An 18,415-nucleotide genomic window follows, 5' to 3' on the forward strand; every position below is an offset into this window, starting at 1 on the left:
TGATAAACTGACTTGTGTAAGTCTGCCTCCCTGGCATTGATTTATAGCTAATCCAGAACAGACCATGGAGAAGTCTTCTGTGACCTGTTTTGTAAGTATGAACTTAGATGCTTATGAGAGGACAGATCTGACTAACCTGAGGATAAATAAAATAAGTTGTATCAGGACCACTATAGTCAATGATAGACCCTTAGCATACAGTTTGGTTTGGAGGTATGGTTCTCTTCTGGGCAAAACCTCCCTGCCCATCGATGCAGCCTGTCAATAATTATAACCCCCAAGGGTTAACATAACAGAACCAAGCAGATATCATTAATATACTTAATTACATTTAGTGGAACACATTATTCGAGATTAGAGAATCTGATTCAACAGGAATGTCAGAAGTCCTGACTGTGGCGAAAGGAGGAGTTGGGGATGGAGGAGGGTAATTTGCTCCCGAGCAATACTGAACAGCGCTTATATAGGAATGCTGCGATAGGTGTCGTATTCCTATAGGTAGATGTGATCAGCTGATGCAAGCGTGACCTGCCAGAACTAAAGCTACGCTTAATGTAGAATGTGTACATTAGCAACATTAAAGTGTTTGTTTTATTTGGAGACAGTGATTGTAGCAGCATGTGTGTGTGTGTGTGTGTGTGTGTGTGTATGTGTGTGTGTGTGTGTGTTTGCAGTGCGCGAGATGAACCCGAGTGTGGCAGCGATCTCGGCGCTGGCGGTTCTCAGCGTTCTGCTCATCAGTCTGCTGGTGCTCTTTCTGCTGGTGCTGCGCAAGAAACACATGGAGCTGAGCCGGTGAGCAACATCTCACGCTAACGAGCTTCTCAACCCGTTAGTGATCAGACTGATGGAGGAAAATACACCACCAGTCAAAAGTCTCTTCTGCTCACCAAGCCTGCATTCATTTGATACAAAATACAGCAAAAGCAGTAATATTGTGAAATATTTTTATTATTTAAAATAACTGCTTTGAATATATTTTAAAGTGTCATTTATGTGATTTCAAAGCTTTTAGCATCATTACTCCAGTCACATGATCCTTCACAAATCATTCTAATATTCTGATTTGCTGCTTAAAAACATGTATTATTATTATTATTAGTAGAATGTTTCAGTTTTTTGATGAATAGAAATGTCAGAAGAACAGCATTTATCTGAAATAGAAATCTTTTGTAACATTATAAATGTCTTTACTGACACTTTTGATCAATTTAATCCATCCTTGCTGAATAAAAGTATTAATTTCTATAATTTCTTTCCCAAAAAATCTTTCCCAAGCTTTTGAAGGGTATAGTGTATATAATGTTACAAAAGCTTTTTATTTCAGATAAATGCTGATCTTTGGATATTTCTTTCTTTCTTGTACTCAGCTGTTTTAAATATTGATAATAATAATAATCAGAAATGTTTGTTGAGCAGTAAATCAGTATATTATTATGATTTCTGAAGATCATGTGACACTGAAGACTGGAGTAATGATGCTGAAAATACAGCTGCAGATCACAGAAATACATTACAGTTTAACACATATTCACATAGAAAACAGCTGATTTACATTAGAATAATATTTCACAATTTTCACTGTATTTTTGACCAAATAAAAGCAGGCTTGCTGAGCAGAAGAGACTTCTTTAAAAAACATTACTGTTCAAAAACGTTGGTAGTGTACATCAACAAAAATCATGTTCTTATTTAGTATTTTTGTCGTTTCCCAGTTCAAATATGTAAAAAGTCTGAAATCATGATTTATTGAGATGCAAAATTAAGCGAGTAGGCTTTTTGATATTAATAGAAAATGAGTATCTTATATTCAGCGAAGCCTGATCTTAAACCGCTTCAGATGCTTCCAAACATGACAAAAATTGTATTTGCAACAAAAAATCATAAAGAACTTGAACGTGTTTTTATCATTCTCCAGTACTTGAAATATTAAATGACTTGAAATGTTGAAAAATGCATCAAAAGTAAGTGTTTTAAAGCTAAAAACAAGAACAAATATCTGTTAATGAACAATCTAGCTAAAAGGGAAATGAGATTATTTTTATTATTTTTCTGACTGCATTGGCAGATATTTGTTCTTGTTTTAAGCAAAAACTCATTTTGATGCATTTTTATGAAACCAAGACTAATTTCTTGAGTCATTTTGCTTCTCCAGTAAATGTATCATGATTTATGAATGTTTAGATATTTTTAAAGTTGTAGTTTACACTAAACAAATATTCTGTCATTATTTACTCATAACGATGATGGTTGTATTTTTGAAGAAAAGCGGGTTTGGAAAAACAGTGTTGGGAAAGTTACTTTTAAAAGTAATGCATTACAATATTGCTTTATCCTTTAAAAATGTTATATATATATATTATGTATATATAAATACACATGCATACAATATATATTTTGAAAATATTTCCATGTATATATTTATATTCATATAATTGCTATTATATATTAATATTTTGAATATATAAACATAACACTTTTTTTCTTAAATATATACATGTGTGTGTATTTAGCTATACATCATAAATATAAACAGTACACTCTTATATGTTATGTAAACCAAAACTTTTTTTGGATGTGATTAATCGCGATTAATCTTTTGACAGCACTAATTTATTTATTTATTACTTTATTTAATACTTTAAAACAAAACAGAAATACCAGGGAAGAGCATTATTTTTATATCATGGATTGTGATGTTTAGGCTTCATGTGAACAAAAAACTTTCAGAATCTGAAACTGCATTGAGTTAGTTACTTTTAACTAAATTTTCTGAGCTTTCTGTCTATTTCAGGGAGTGTGGCGCTGAAACCTTCGTGAATTTTGCCTCTTTCGAGCGAGACGGGAAGCTGCCGTATAACTGGTAGGAGCTCCTGTGTTTCTCGCGGTCAATCAAACACACACATACATACACACACACACTCACACACACACACACACACACACACACACAGGAAGTGAGCGTGTAATTGTTGGTGTTGACTCGTGGGACTCGTTTGTTCCAGAAGCATCAGTTCTGATGTTTGTGATCACAGTCGTCGCTCACACACACATGATTAATATAAGAGCTTAAAGAGGGTCAGTAAAGGCAGATTTTGGCCTGGTAATGAAGTCAAATGATGTTTTTTCTCTCACTTTCTGCTGAGATGTTTAGAGCATGACTTGTGAAGCAACGGAAACATGACTTTGTGTCCTATTTTTAATTTCAAATTCAGTTCAGTAAAATTAAGTTTATAAAATGTATTATTTTCTAAAATATAAATTATATATAGAGAGCAGGAAAAAAATTAAAAGCATTATTTATTATTATAAATATATCATATAAATTAATATATAAACGAAATTATTTAAAAAAAAGAAAAAATAATCAAATGTATTTATAGCTTAATTATAGTTCAGTTCAGTATAAATGAGTTCATAAAAATGATAAATTTATGAAAAATAAATTATTATATATATATATAGAGAGAGAGAGATAAAGAAATATCAAAATTATTAGTTAATATGTATACAAATTCTAAATTATTATATAATACAATTATTTTCAAATGTAAACATAATAAAAAATGTAAAATTATCAAAGTCCATTTCAGTATAATTAAGTTTATACAATTTATATACATATATATATAGAGAGAGAGAGAGAGATCTACAAAACACATTTAAGATAATTAAAATTCAGTTCAGTAGATTAAAAACTGGCTTTGTGTAAACTGTTTTTTAGAACAGCATAAGAGTTTTAGATTTAGATTTTATGAAAAATTTATCAAAATTAAGTTGTTTTTTTTATTAAGTTTTTGCATAAACCAGGAACAAATATCTGCCAGTGGGGTCAGAAAAATCTTGTTCCCTTTCAGTCGGTCACTCCAAGTCACATCGGGGACCGACGAATTGGGATCTTGCCAGAGAGACCAGTCCTCTTCGAGTGTATTAAACAAGCCAATGGACATTGGCATGCGGTATTTCGCATCTGGCTGCCACACCCCACAGCGCGGGTATAAGAGGCAGCAGGTGCACCGCATTAATTAATCTTTTCGCTTTTCGATGATGCATCACTACTGCTCTCTACTTCGGTGTTGCAGAGAGAACGAGAGTGTGGGCGTTACGGCAACAGCAGCGGTGGTTACGGTCTCGCGGCTATCGAGTTCGTACTGACAGCCAGATCAGGAGTGTGCGGCGGTAGTTCCGCTCAGTCTGCTCCATATCAGACCGCTTCAGCACTGGCTACATGGCTGAGTCCTGAGGTGGGTGTGGTGACGCGGTACTCACCGGATTCAGATTACACCGACCTGCCGCAGAACCTTCAGCCCGTGGACAGATCCCTCGTTCGTTCAGGCAGGAGTGCCCCTGGAACAGGTATCCAGGCATGCTGTGGTATTCACGGATGCCTCGCCCACCGGCTGGGGAGCCACGTACAACGGGCACGCAGTGTCAGGGGTATGGACGGGTCCCCAACTGTGTTGGCATATCAATTGCCTTGAGTTGCTGGCAGTACGCCTTGCCCTGAGCCGCCTCAAAGGACGCCTTCGGGGCAGGGACGTTCTGGTCTGCACGGACAACACTGCGTCAGTTGTGTATATCAACCGGCAAGGCGGTTTACGCTCCCGTTGCATGTCGCAACCCGCCCGCCACCTCCTCCTCTGGAGTCAAATGCATCTGAGGTCCCTTCGTGCCATCCACATCCCAGGAGTGTTCAATCGGGCAACCGACGAGCTGTCTCGAGCAGCCCTTCCAGGGGAGTGGAGACTCCATCCCCAGGTGGTTCAGCTGATTTGGAGGCAGTTCAGAGTTGCTCAGGTAGACCTGATTGCATCTCCAGAAACCACCCACTGCCAGTGGTTCTACTCCCTAGCTGAGGCAACGCTTGGCACGGATGCACTGGCCCACAGCTGGCCCCTGCGCAAATATGCTTTTCCCCTACTAGCACAGACACTGTGCAATCAGTGGATCAGGGAGGAAACAGATCAGGGAGGACGAGGAGCAGGTCCTGTTAGTGGTTCCATATTGGTCCAACAGGACCTGGTTCCCGGAACTCATGCTCCTCGCGACAGCCCCTCCCTGGCCGATTCCTCTGAGGAAGGATCTGCTTTCTCAGAGACGGGGCACCCTCTGGCACCCGCATCCGGACCTGTGGAAACTCCACGTGTGGTCCTTGGATGGGACGCGGAGTTTCTAGGTGACATACCCCAGGAGGTAGCGCTCACTATTGCTTCAGCATGAGCACCGTCCGCTAGACGGGCCTATGCTCTGAAGTGGAATTGGTTTGTCAAATGGTGTTCCTCTCACCATGAGGACCCCCGGAGATGTTCGATCAGAGCCGTGCTTTCCTTCCTGACGAAAGGGTTGGAGCATGGGCTGTCCCTCTCCACCCTTAAGCTTTACGTTGCTGCTATTTCCGCCAACCACGACCCCGTAGAGGGGAGGTGGGTGGGGAAGCATGATCTAGTCGTCAGGTTCCTTAGGGCCAGGAGGTTAAATCCTCCTAGGCCTCCCTCCCTACCCTCTTGGGATTTGGCATTGGTGCTAAGAACCCTTCAAATTACCCCCTTTGAGCCTTTGCAGTCAGTCGAGTTGAAGTTTCTTTCTATGAAAACCCTAATCCTGACTGCATTGGCCTCGATCAAGAGGGTGTGGGACCTGCAGCCATTTTCAGTCGACGAATCGTGCCTTGAGTTTGGGTCGGCTGACTCCAGTGCAACACTGAGTCCCCGGCCTGGCTACGTGCCCAAGGTTCCTACCACTCCCTTCAGGGACCAGTTGGTGAAACTGCAAGCACTGCCCCTGTAGTTGACCTTCTCTGTGTAGAGCCCGGTCCTATCGTCTGCCTTATAGGAAGGTCCAGGGGGCCTACACAGAGCACTGGAGGGGGCAGCTCCTGTGGCGCTTTGGTAGGGATCCTAATTTGTCAGTCACCGACGTGACTCAGAGTGACCGACTGAAAGGGAACGTCTTGGTTACGTATGTAACCCTCGTTCCCTGAAGGAGGGAACAGAGACATCCCGTTGCCACAGTTGCTGTACCACAGCTGAAATGCCGGGTCACAGGCTCGGCTCCTCAGCAAAAACATGAATTAATGCGGTGCACTTGCTGCCTCTTATACCCGCGCTGCGGGGTGTGGCATTCAGATGCAAAATACCGCATGCCAATGTCCATTGGCTCATTTAGTTACACTCAAAGTGGATTGGTCTCTCTGGCGAGATCACAATTCTTCAGTCACAAACGTGACCTCTCCGTTCCCTCCTTCAGAGAACGAGGGTTACATACGTAACCGAGACGTTTTCCCATTGATTGAAGTTGATTTTTCTGACCCCATTGGCAGATATTTGTTCTTGTTTTATGCAAACACTCGCTTCAGTTTGATACATTTTTCCTGAAACCATATTTTATGTAATTTTACATCATCAAGTAAATGTATTATGCTTTCAGAATTTTTAGATATTTGTATTGGAAAATTACAAAGATCCTGCCGTTTTGTATCAGCTTCGTGATCGATGCGTTAGAAGCAGAGAGAGGTTTAATATGGGTCTGGATTGATTCGGATGGATTTGTGATTTTGGTGTGTTTGGTGTTAATATCCGGCGTTAGCAATCACAGATTCACACATCATGAAGACACTGACTGCATGACGCGATCATTAACCTGTCAGACACTAATGAAATATGCTCAGTCATCTGTGTGTCACTATTACTAATGGAGCACCATGTTTTGTCCCCAACTTTTTGCCCTTGGTCTTTTTTTATGTCTTTTGCTTTCTGTTTTATTCAATCGGCTTCAGGCGCAGGAGTCTCTTTGCGTTCCTCACGCTTCTGCCATCCTGCCTTTGGACTGACTATCTTTTGGCCTTTTATATTAATCCGTGGTAAGTAGCAGCGCGGGGTCTGGCGGCCGGCGGACAGACAAACACACACACACACACTGTAGTGCATTATGGGTAACGGATCAGAGGCCGGATCTGCATCTGTGCTCTTGTCTGTGTTTATCAGCGTCTCGACGCATGACACTAACGCATGACGCTCGCTCTCACGGCTTGCATGTTTGCTCCAGCTCTGCGATTCTGAGTCGGATTTTCTCTCGAGAGACTGCTTGGTTCTTCCTTTTCCGTTAGCTTGATTTCCTGAAAGAATGCTCCAGGTTTGATACGAGCTGAGCGCTGGTCTCCACAGAAAATAATGACATTACGTTGTTTGTGCTAATGTAAAGAAAATCATGTATACTGTAAGTGAAGTGAAGTGAAAATGCATTAATAATGCATTTATTTAAATTATATATATATATATATATATATATATAAGTACATTATAATTTAAAGAAATCTTTAAAAATATAAATTTTATATATTAAGTATTTTAAAAATATATTTACATATGTACAGTTATTACAATTTAATAAATCATAAAATCATAATATGGAAGGTTATGGAGAACCTCAAAGAAAGAAAGAAAGAAAGAAAGAAATTTAATACAATAAAAAACAGAAGCATCTAAAATTATTAAAAAAAAAAAAATTATAGAATTTTTATAAAAATTATAACATGAGATTACTGTGATGTGGAAAACTATAATTTATTATTAAAAATATATATTATATAAATTAATATTGAAATAATATATATTGAAAAAATTATAAATAAAAAGTTCAGTATAGGGTTCATCAAAATTATACATTTATAAAACAGAAATTATACAAATTATTTTATATATATATATATATATATATATATATATATATATATATAGACAGAGAGAGAAATATCAAAATTATTAATATGTATATTAATTCTAAATTAATATATAATAAAATTATTTTAAAATGTGAACAATATATTTTTAATTATCTCAGTTAAATTCATTTCAGTATAGTAAACTTATAAATGTAGAAATTATAAATTATATAATATATATAATAATGATATTATATATATCCATCATCCATCATCCATTTATATATATACTAATATATATATAAAATGATACTACTCAAATAGCACGTTTTTACAAAATATAAGAACAGTTAGTAAAAGCCCTTGATTAATGCTTTAAGTGCTTCCAGTTATTATCTGTGGTTTCAGACACACAGCACTGAAGCTCCATCAGCCTGAAATGCATGTTTAGTTTGTAGGATCTGAAGAGTGTTTATTAGCAGAGATGCAGTTTGTTGTGTTCTGATGAGGTTTGATCTCAGTTCAGTGACGCGTCTGTCTGTGTTTCACCTGTAGGAGCAAAACGGCGCTGAAGAAGAGGAAACTAACCAGGTACAAACATCCGATGATGTGATGTGTGAGCTGACTAGGGATGTAACGATATCAGAATATCACGATACGATAATATCACGGTATGAAGTCCATGATACGATATAAAAAAATAAAAAAAAAAGAAGAATTGGGGGGAAAAAATTACAAGTTAAATTATTCTATCTAATGCATTTTGAGAGTTCAAAATTAAGAGCTCCAAACCATGTTCTTTACTAAGAAAATTTAAGTTGGAAAAGTTGAATTGACTTGTACCTGAACTTTAAAGGGGACACAACCCTCTTTTTATTTGTGATATATTGTCTCAGTCTACATTACATTCACACTGGTGTTTTAGGAAGCCAAACTAATTATAATATAATAATAATAACAACAACAATGACAGTAATAGCCATATATTGTAAAACAATTGCACTGTAAAATAAATGAAAATGAATTTTTGATTGGTAAATAATTTTTGCTTTACACTACAGTAGGGAAATTACAATACTACTTTCCTAATTTCTACACTTGAAAGAGACCTTTTGAATTTGGAGTGCTTTTAAACCACTGGTTGTCATCAATTCATACTGCACTTTAAGCTTTTATTTTGAAGGAAAACTCCAGCATCACTGAAAACATGTTTGTCAGATTCTGTGCCAAAGCATAATGGCCCAAAACACAACTTATGTTAGAATAAGTTTAAATATATTTTTTGCCCGGAGGACCTATCGTTTCATATCGTCATGTGACCACGATAATATCGAGACAATCGCGATATTTCGATATTGATAATATCGTTACATCCCTAGAGTTGACTGCATTGATTTTGTTTCTGTGTGATGTGATGATGTGTGTGTCTACAGTCCCGTTCAGCTCAGTGATTTCGATGCTTACATCAAAGACATGAGCAAAGATTCGGCGTACAAGTTCTCGCTGCAGTTCGAGGTAAAACACAGAACACGTGAACACTGGTCTGTCAGCGACAGGCATGCGATTGATCTGTTTGCTTTGTGCTTCTGTCAGGAGCTGAAGAGCGTCGGTCTGGATCTGTCTCATGAAGCGGCCGATCTGCCCGTCAACAGACCCAAGAACCGCTACACCAACATCCTGCCCTGTGAGTGGCCGGCCAGCCAAGCCCCGCCCACTGTAGTCATAGCAACACTGTTCTGATTGGCCCACAAGCTATGTTTCCACCCAGAGTTACGGATTTAACTTATGCTCAAAATTGGAATATCGCATAAAACATTTGCGAATAAAGCACCGTTTCCATCCAGGGAGTTGAAGAGTACAACAAATCGTCACTTCTTGATTAACGTGCTAAATATCACAAAGAAAAACTAAATTTGCTGTATTAGGAGAAGGCATGTATATAATAATTTGCGTATACAATAAATTACGAGCTTCAAAGCGCGCAGACGAAAAGCGGTCATGCTATCTTATTTTCGGAGTCTGCTGTTTGGGAACGCAGTTCTTGGAGTTAATTCAATTCAGTTCAATTCAAGTTTATTTGTATAGCACTTTTTAAATCATTCAAATTGTTGCAAAGCAGCTTTACAGAAAATGTTAGGTTTCTACGTTATATTTAGGAGTAGGTTAGTAGTGGTGACTATTAGTGATGCTATTTATAAAAAACTATTAAAAAAATATTTGTAGTTTCTGTAGATCCGTAAATCCTGTATAAAATAAAACTGCAGAAATGTAGAGGAAAAACATTAATAGAGTATGTGATATTACATATATAGTCTTTAAATATTATATGCTTAGTTATTATAAGGATAAAGTATCTGATTTTTACATGTATTTATTCCCAAAAATATATAAAAATACATTTTTTGAGAGTGATTATGCTTTATGCCAGTGGATGGTTTGCTGAGCTCTTTTTCAGTACTTATTATTCATATTTCTCTTTTCAGTTTTAAGGGTAATGTAGAGGGGTGTAACGGTACACGTATTCGTACGGAAACCTTTAGGTTTGGGTCTTTCGGTTCCGTACGCATGTGTACCGAAATAAATAGTAGCTTAATTGAATTTAAGTTTGGGCTCTGTTGTTAATTGTTACCTTCCTAATGTAAAAGCTCCCTATAGTTTAGAGCAGAAGCTGAGGTATATATATTTTTTAGTTTAGTTTATTTTATGAGGTATATTTAAAGAATTTTAATTATAATTGAATTTATTTAAAGAAAGAGCAATTTCTTCAGTAAACCATTGTTTAATTTTAAAAAAGCAATTTATGTTTAGTTTTTTTCCTCCTAACGAACCGTGACGTCAAAACCGAGGTACGTACCGAACCGCCACCGTACCGTTACACCCTTAATAATTTAGTTATTTTAATGCAAATTTGGCCATTAAACAAGCAGTCATAAAGTTGAAATCAAGTTATATTTTATATTTTATATTTTAAATCTTAGTTATATGTGACCCTGGAGCACAAAACCAGTCATAAGGGTCAATTTTCTTAAATTGAGATTTCTACATCATCTGAAAGCCGAATAAATAATCTTTCCATTGATGTATGGTTTGTTAGGATAGGACAATATTTGGCTGAGATACAACTATTAGAAAATCTGGAATCTGAGGGAGCAAAAAAATCTAAATATTGAGAAAATCTCCTTTAAAGTTGTTCAAATGAAGTTCTTAGCAATGCATATTACTAATCAAAAATTAAGTTTTGATATATTTACGATAGGAAATTTACTAAATATCTTCATGGAACATGATCTTAATATATGATTTTTGGCATAAAAGAGAAATGTATAATTTTGACCCATACAATGTATTGTTGGCTATTGCTACAAACATACCTGTGCTCCAGGGTCACATATTGTTATTAATAAAGATCAGTTTCTCTGGAGAGTGAGTGATTGTTATATTCATCCTGAATATTTGTTTGCTCACAGATGATTTCAGTCGAGTGAAGCTGATCTCTCTGCACAACGATGAAGGCTCTGATTACATCAATGCAAACTATATTCCTGTGAGTAGCTCGTCAGTATCAGCGATTAGAGAAGAGTCGTTCACAGGTTATGGCGTGTCTGATTTGTGTGGTGGTGTGTGTTCAGGGTTATAACTCTCCGCACGAGTTCATCGCCACGCAGGGGCCGCTCCCTGAGACCAGGAACGATTTCTGGAAGATGGTCCTGCAGCAGAAGTCTCACATCATCGTCATGCTGACCCAGTGTAACGAGCGCAGGAGGGTCAGTTCCCATGGCAACCGCTCCGTTATCGCTGTGACATCACACAGAGATGGGTGGATGTTAACGAGAGCTTGTGCTTCCTGTGCAGGTGAAGTGTGACCACTACTGGCCGTTCACAGAAGAGCCCGTGGCGTATGGAGAGATTTCGGTCGAGATGCTGTCGGAGACCGACTCGCCCGAGTGGACCATCAGAAACTTCAGACTGGGATACGTGAGGAACATAACCAGCCATAACCCTGGATGAGTGGATGGATAAATGGATGGATGATAGATGGATGGATGATAGATGGGTCGGTGGGTGGATGATAGAAAAATTGATGGGTGGATGGATAAATGAATGGATGATTATTGTATAAATAGATGATAGATAAAAGGATCGATGGGTGGATGGATGGATGGATGATAGATGGATCAGTGGGTGGATGGATGGATGGATAAATGGATGGATGGATGGATGAATCAGTGGGTGGATGATGGATAAATGAATGGATGAATAGATGGATGGATAATGCGTGGGTGGATGGATGGCTGGATAAATGGATTGATGGGTGGGTTCTGACATTTCTGTTTAAAATATCCTTTTTTTATTGATCTTGTGCAATATTCTAATTTTCTGAGACACTGAATTTTGGGTTTTCATCATCTGTAAGCCATAATCAACAAAATTTCAAGAAATAAATGCTTAAAATATTTCACTCTGTTTAATAAATCTATATAATATATGGGTTTCACTTTCTGAAATGAGTGACAAAACATATTGACCTTTTTCCATGATATTCAAATTTTTTGAGATGTACCTGTATAGATGTAAATAGATGTTCAGATGGATATAAAAACAAATGTTGTGAAGAGAGTCATCAGTCTGTTGTTCATGTCTGATGTTCTGTGTGCTTCTGGCTCCTGCAGGCTGATGAAACTCAAGATGTTCTTCACTTTAACTACACCTCGTGGCCGGATCACGGCGTGCCGACAGTCAACGCCATCGAGAGCATCTTACATTTCGTTCAGATCGTACGGCAGCAGGTCAACAGGACCAAAGGGCCCATCGTGGTCCACTGCAGGTGAGACTCCTCCGTTAACATGAAGAGTGCTGGAGTCACTCCAGCTAAGGCCTGTTCACACCAAGCACAATAACGACAAAGATATAGTTCTAAAAATCATCTCAATTTTAAAGAATAGCAGAGTCCACACCACAGCTATAACAATAAAGGCACAAAGAAGTGATATCGTTGGAATCACTTTCAGAGCGATTTTTTTGCAGCTGATGAACGATACAAACATTAACAATCAATCAGAATCAATCCTGCAATAACAAGCTCGAGAACTTAAAGCGACAGACGAGCGTGTGGTTGGAATAAACAGATGATGTTGCTTGTGTGGATTCTAATATTGTTATCTCTATAGTTATCATTCTTGGTGTGAACGGGGCTTTACACCAGTGGTTCTCAAAGTGGGGGCGTGGACTATCAGCAGAAAAAGAAAAGAAGATATAAACAGTAAACAGCCAATGGATGTATAATGGGAGATGGATTGGTTTGTGAAAGGGCAGAGAAAAGCCATAGATGAAGTTGCACAGACCCAGGCAGGTGCTGGTCATTCAAAAGCTAAATGCAGAATAAGACGAGGCATATCTTGCTCTCGGCTTCACTCACCGTGTCTACATTGGATGCGACAAAGCGACCGCTGAAAATCATTTTGAACATGCAATACATAAAGATCAAAATGAAGATCAGACCCTCTGCTTTTAAACAAAAATATCTGTTTTCTAGCTTCAAGCGTTGTTTTTTATCAACACTTGAATGTAGGTAGGTTTCATTAAAAAAAGCAACATTTTGAGCTAAAAGCTGAGAAAATCGCATTTTTATCAAATACATCTGGATCATATTCAGTAATATTATCAGAGCAAAGATGCAGTAGATGTCTTCCATCAGTATCCCAAAGCTTCACAGGCCTTCAACACTTTCTGGATTAACATTATACTCTGTAACATTAGGCAGTTTTCATTTATATGTGGTTAGTGTTGATGATCACATTATTTTTCCTATGCATATGCTCACATATGAGATCGCTCGTTTCTGCGTCTTCCTGGTCTGTGTTTTTAATCAGCACTTTCTAGACTCATTCAGGAGATGCGTAATAGTGCCCCCGAGTGTATAACAGTGAGAACACGGAAACCTGGAAAAGTCCATGTTTGACGGGGAAAGAGTTAATAGAACAAGGCATCAGTTTACTGGGGATTTGTCGTGTTGCTCCTTACCGCATCCAGTGTAGACAGCATCACTGATTATAATGGGTTCTACTGTATTTTGCTGCTCGCGTCCGGTGTAGACATGGTGTTTAATGTCGTTGGTGAGGAGGAAAGTCACGTCCTATACCCTAAAACATTGGCAGCGGACTGCATGAAACCCACAAAAAATAAGAGAGAATAGCTATTCTCTGTATGTTGTTTTTCAATGTTTCAAGTGATGCAGGTGGGGTTTTTCTCTCTGCAGGTTTTTCAATTAAAAAAAATAAAAAACTGTTTAGTGAACTTTTTTGGTAGGCTGAGGTGGGATGGGGATTCGGGGGAGGGGGAGGGGGGCAGCAGATTTTTTAAAAGTTTGAGTTACACAGACTGAAATCACTGTCTATTGATTTCTGCTTGTGGTTTTGCTTCAGCTCTTTACCAATGTTAATGACACAGTATGATGGAACAGACACTGGTGTGTGTGTGTGTGTGTGTGTGTGTGTGTGTGTGTGTGTGTGTGTGTTTCAGTGCTGGAGTGGGTCGTACCGGCACCTTCATCGCTCTGGACCGGCTGATGCAGCACATTCAGGAACACGAGTATGTGGACATCTTGGGTCTGGTGTCAGACATGCGCTCGCATCGGCTCTCCATGGTCCAAACCGAGGTACAGAACCCGAACCAGAAACCGAATCAGATCCAGAACCGAACACTGAATCTGAACCAGAAACCGAATCAGATCCAGAACCAAATACTGAACCTGAACCAGAACCATAAACAGAATCAGATCTAGAACCGAACACTGAAACCGAATCAGACCCAGAACCGAACACTGAACCTGAACCATAAACAGAATCAGATCTAGAACCGAACACTGAAACCGAATCAGACCCAGAACCGAACACTGAACTTGAACCAGAATCATAAACAGAATCAGATCTAGAACCGAACACTGAAACCGAATCAGACCCAGAACCGAACACTGAACCTGAACCAGAACCATAAACAGAATCAGATCTAGAACCGAACACTGAAACCGAATAAGACCCAGAACCGAACACTGAACCTGAACCATAACCAGAAACCGAATCAGATCCAGAACCAAATACTGAACCTGAACCAGAACCATAAACGGAATCAGATCTAGAACCGAACACTGAAACCGAATCAGACCCAGAACCGAACACTGAACCTGAACCATAACCATAAACACAATCAGATCTTGAACCGAACACTGAAACCGAATCAGACCCAGAACCGAACACTGAACCTGAACCATAAACAGAATCAGATCTAGAACCGAACACTGAAACCGAATCAGACCCAGAACCGAACACTGAACTTGAACCAGAATCATAAACAGAATCAGATCTAGAACCGAACACTGAAACCGAATCAGACCCAGAACCGAACACTGAACCTGAACCATAAACAGAATCAGATCTAGAACCGAACACTGAAACCGAATCAGACCCAGAACCGAACACTGAACCTGAACCAGAACCATAAACAGAATCAGATCTACAACCGAACACTGAAACCGAATAAGACCCAGAACCGAACACTGAACCTGAACCATAACCAGAAACCGAATCAGATCCAGAACCAAATACTGAACCTGAACCAGAACCATAAACGGAATCAGATCTAGAACCGAACACTGAAACCGAATCAGACCCAGAACCGAACACTGAACCTGAACCATAACCATAAACACAATCAGATCTTGAACCGAACACTGAAACCGAATCAGACCCAGAACCGAACACTGAACCTGAACCATAAACAGAATCAGATCTAGAACCGAACACTGAAACCGAATCAGACCCAGAACCGAACACTGAACTTGAACCAGAATCATAAACAGAATCAGATCTAGAACCGAACACTGAAACCGAATCAGACCCAGAACCGAACACTGAACCTGAACCAGAACCATAAACAGAATCAGATCTAGAACCGAACACTGAAACCGAATAAGACCCAGAACCGAACACTGAACCTGAACCATAACCAGAAACCGAATCAGATCCAGAACCAAATACTGAACCTGAACCAGAACCATAAACGGAATCAGATCTAGAACCGAACACTGAAACCGAATCAGACCCAGAACCGAACACTGAACCTGAACCAGAACCATAAACACAATCAGATCTTGAACCGAACACTGAATCTGAACCAGATCCAGAACCAAACTGTCTGATAAAGCAGCGTTTGTGAGTGGAGCTCTGTTTTGTATACACCGTTTTGTTTTGTGTAGAGCCCGAAGCCTCGAAAGCTCTGCTGCTCCAACAGCGCCTCCTGCTGGCAGATAATTAATTTGCATATATATGCCGCCACAAATAGTGTAAGTCTGTGGGACTATGGTATAAATAAATTCAACTGTATAACAGTTTCAGTGCAATTCATGTTATAGTGTTAGAATTAAAGAACAATAATACATATTACCGTTGCACTTATCTGTACATAGTCAATACAGTTATTTTTAAGCTGTTGTTGGCATCCTATCTAAAACGTGATTTAGCCAAAAAGAACAATAACAATAACATTACCACTGGATATAGGGTGGTGATGGCGCAGTGGATAAGACACATGCCTTTGGTGTGAGAGACCCGGGTTCGAATCCACTGTGAGACACCAATGTGTCCCTGAGCAAGACACTTAACCCCTAGTTGCTCCAGAGGCGTGCGACCTCTGACATATATAGCAATTGTAAGTCGCTTTGGATAAAAGCGTCAGCTAAATGAATAAATGTAAATGAATAAATGCACTTTAATATGTCTTGCAATTTCCGTGCGTGCAAAAATTCTACGTGATCCTCTTGTTCAATATTCTCGGGGTCTGAATAGATATGGCAATATTGACGAACTAGCTGTTCTGGCAAGGGGCGGGGCAATACTGAAACACTGTCTAAGCTGTTCGCCAATCACAACGCACTGGGACAGCTAACCAATCACAACACATTTTGTTTTTCGGAAGGCGGGCCTTCATCAAACCCGGAACTAATTGAGCCGTTTGTGTCAAGCTCAGCAGAAAGGTATTGTAATAATGTAAATTATGTGAAAAATAATGTGATTTTTGAACCACCGAGCATGAGCGCATGTTCTAGTACCCCCCCCCAAACAAAATCAAGACTTTGTAAAAGAGCATAATAGGACCCCTTTAAGATTGTTCTTAAGACTAAACTGAATAAGAATTCAAACTCTTTCAAAGAATTATTGTAAATAGGCTCTTAAAGTTAGAATAATGTCCAAATTGTCCTAAATCCTCAAACATGAGATATTTAAATGAATTTATTGGGTTGTTTCAAGTTCATTGTTGTAATTAAACATAACAATATAACACTAATGCAACGTTATATAAAACGCAGACTTTGAGGAGTTTTTCAGTGAATTGATCAGTGACTAGTCAAAAAAATGTTCACAAGAAAATGTTTGAGAACTTTGAGAACATTCTTACAGCTTCTTGGAATGCCTTAACTCCTTTTTCTTAAGACGATCTGATGAATCTACGGAAGATTGTTTCCACCACTGGATAAAAAGATCATTTCGACTTTTCATCTCTATTTCCATTTATAATTGCAAGAAAAATTCAGAATTGTGAGATAAAAGTCTAAATACATGTTTTATTTTTTATTCTGTGGAAGAAATGAGAAAACAACTAGGATAGATATCTGTGAGATATAAAGTCAGAATACTGATATAAACTCATAATTGTTAAATAATTGGCTTCTATATGAATCCAGACCTGGAATGGTAAAATGACATCTAACGTGTGTGTGTGCGCGCGCGTGCGTGTGTGTGTCTGCAGGAGCAGTACGTGTTCATCCATCAGTGTGTCATCCTTATGTGGAAAAAGAAGAAGCAGCAGACGCACACTAGCGACGTTATCTACGAGAATGTCAGCAAGTCCTAATGAAGTGAGACCTCAAAATGAATATGAATTTTATGAATATGAATAATATATATAAATGGATGGATAGATGGGTGGGTGGGTGGATGTATTTATGGATGGATGGATGGGTGGATGGATGGGTGGATGGATGTATTTATGGATGGATGGATGGATGGATGGATGGATGGGTGGATGGATGGGTGGATGATGGGTGGATGGATACATTTGTGTGTGGATGGATGGATGGATGGATGGATGGATGGATGGATGGAAGGATGGATGGATGATGATGGATGGATGGATGGATGGATGGATGACGGATGGATGGATGGATGGATGATAGATGGATGGATGGATGGATGATAGATGGATGGATGGATGGATGGATGGATGGATGACGGATGGATGGATGGATGGATGGATGGATGGATGGATGATAGATGGATGGATGATAGATGGATGGATGATAGATGGATGGATGATAGATGGATGGATGGATGGATGGATGATAGATGGATAGATGGATGGATGATGGATGACGGGTGGATGGATGGATGATGGATGACGGGTGGATGGATGGATGATGGATGGATGGATGGATGGATGGATGGATGATGGATGGATGGATGGATGGATGGATGGATGGATGGATGGATGATAGATGGATAGATGGATGGATGATGGATGACGGGTGGATGGATCAAATCAAATCAAATCAAAATCAAATCACTTTTATTGTCACATCACCACAGCACGTGTGCCTTCGTGAGTGAAATTCTTGAGAGCGTGCTCCAGACACTGCAGAAACAATTTACATATAGACAATTTACATATAAACAATTTACATATAGACATTACCATACATACGTA

At 39.0% G+C, this 18,415-nt stretch overlaps 1 protein-coding gene across 1 annotated transcript in view; it reads left to right on the top strand.

Annotated features, from left to right (window-relative positions):
- Nucleotides 1-18,415, top strand: part of LOC306858211 (receptor-type tyrosine-protein phosphatase O-like) — a 64,279-nt gene that overhangs the window by 43,558 nt on the left and 2,306 nt on the right. Inside the window, exons 15-25 of the mRNA XM_079398635.1 lie at nt 675-795; nt 2,795-2,863; nt 8,216-8,251; nt 9,094-9,175; nt 9,254-9,344; nt 11,128-11,204; nt 11,290-11,424; nt 11,513-11,635; nt 12,331-12,485; nt 14,180-14,315; nt 17,462-17,570. Coding sequence (XP_079254761.1) covers nt 675-795; nt 2,795-2,863; nt 8,216-8,251; nt 9,094-9,175; nt 9,254-9,344; nt 11,128-11,204; nt 11,290-11,424; nt 11,513-11,635; nt 12,331-12,485; nt 14,180-14,315; nt 17,462-17,566 — 1,130 coding nt within the window. The 3' untranslated portion in view covers nt 17,567-17,570. The remainder of the gene's footprint in view (nt 1-674; nt 796-2,794; nt 2,864-8,215; nt 8,252-9,093; nt 9,176-9,253; nt 9,345-11,127; nt 11,205-11,289; nt 11,425-11,512; nt 11,636-12,330; nt 12,486-14,179; nt 14,316-17,461; nt 17,571-18,415) is intronic.

Source organism: Barbus barbus (genome assembly GCF_936440315.1).
Source record: "Barbus barbus genome assembly, chromosome: 39".
Taxonomy (NCBI): Eukaryota; Metazoa; Chordata; class Actinopteri; order Cypriniformes; family Cyprinidae; genus Barbus; species Barbus barbus.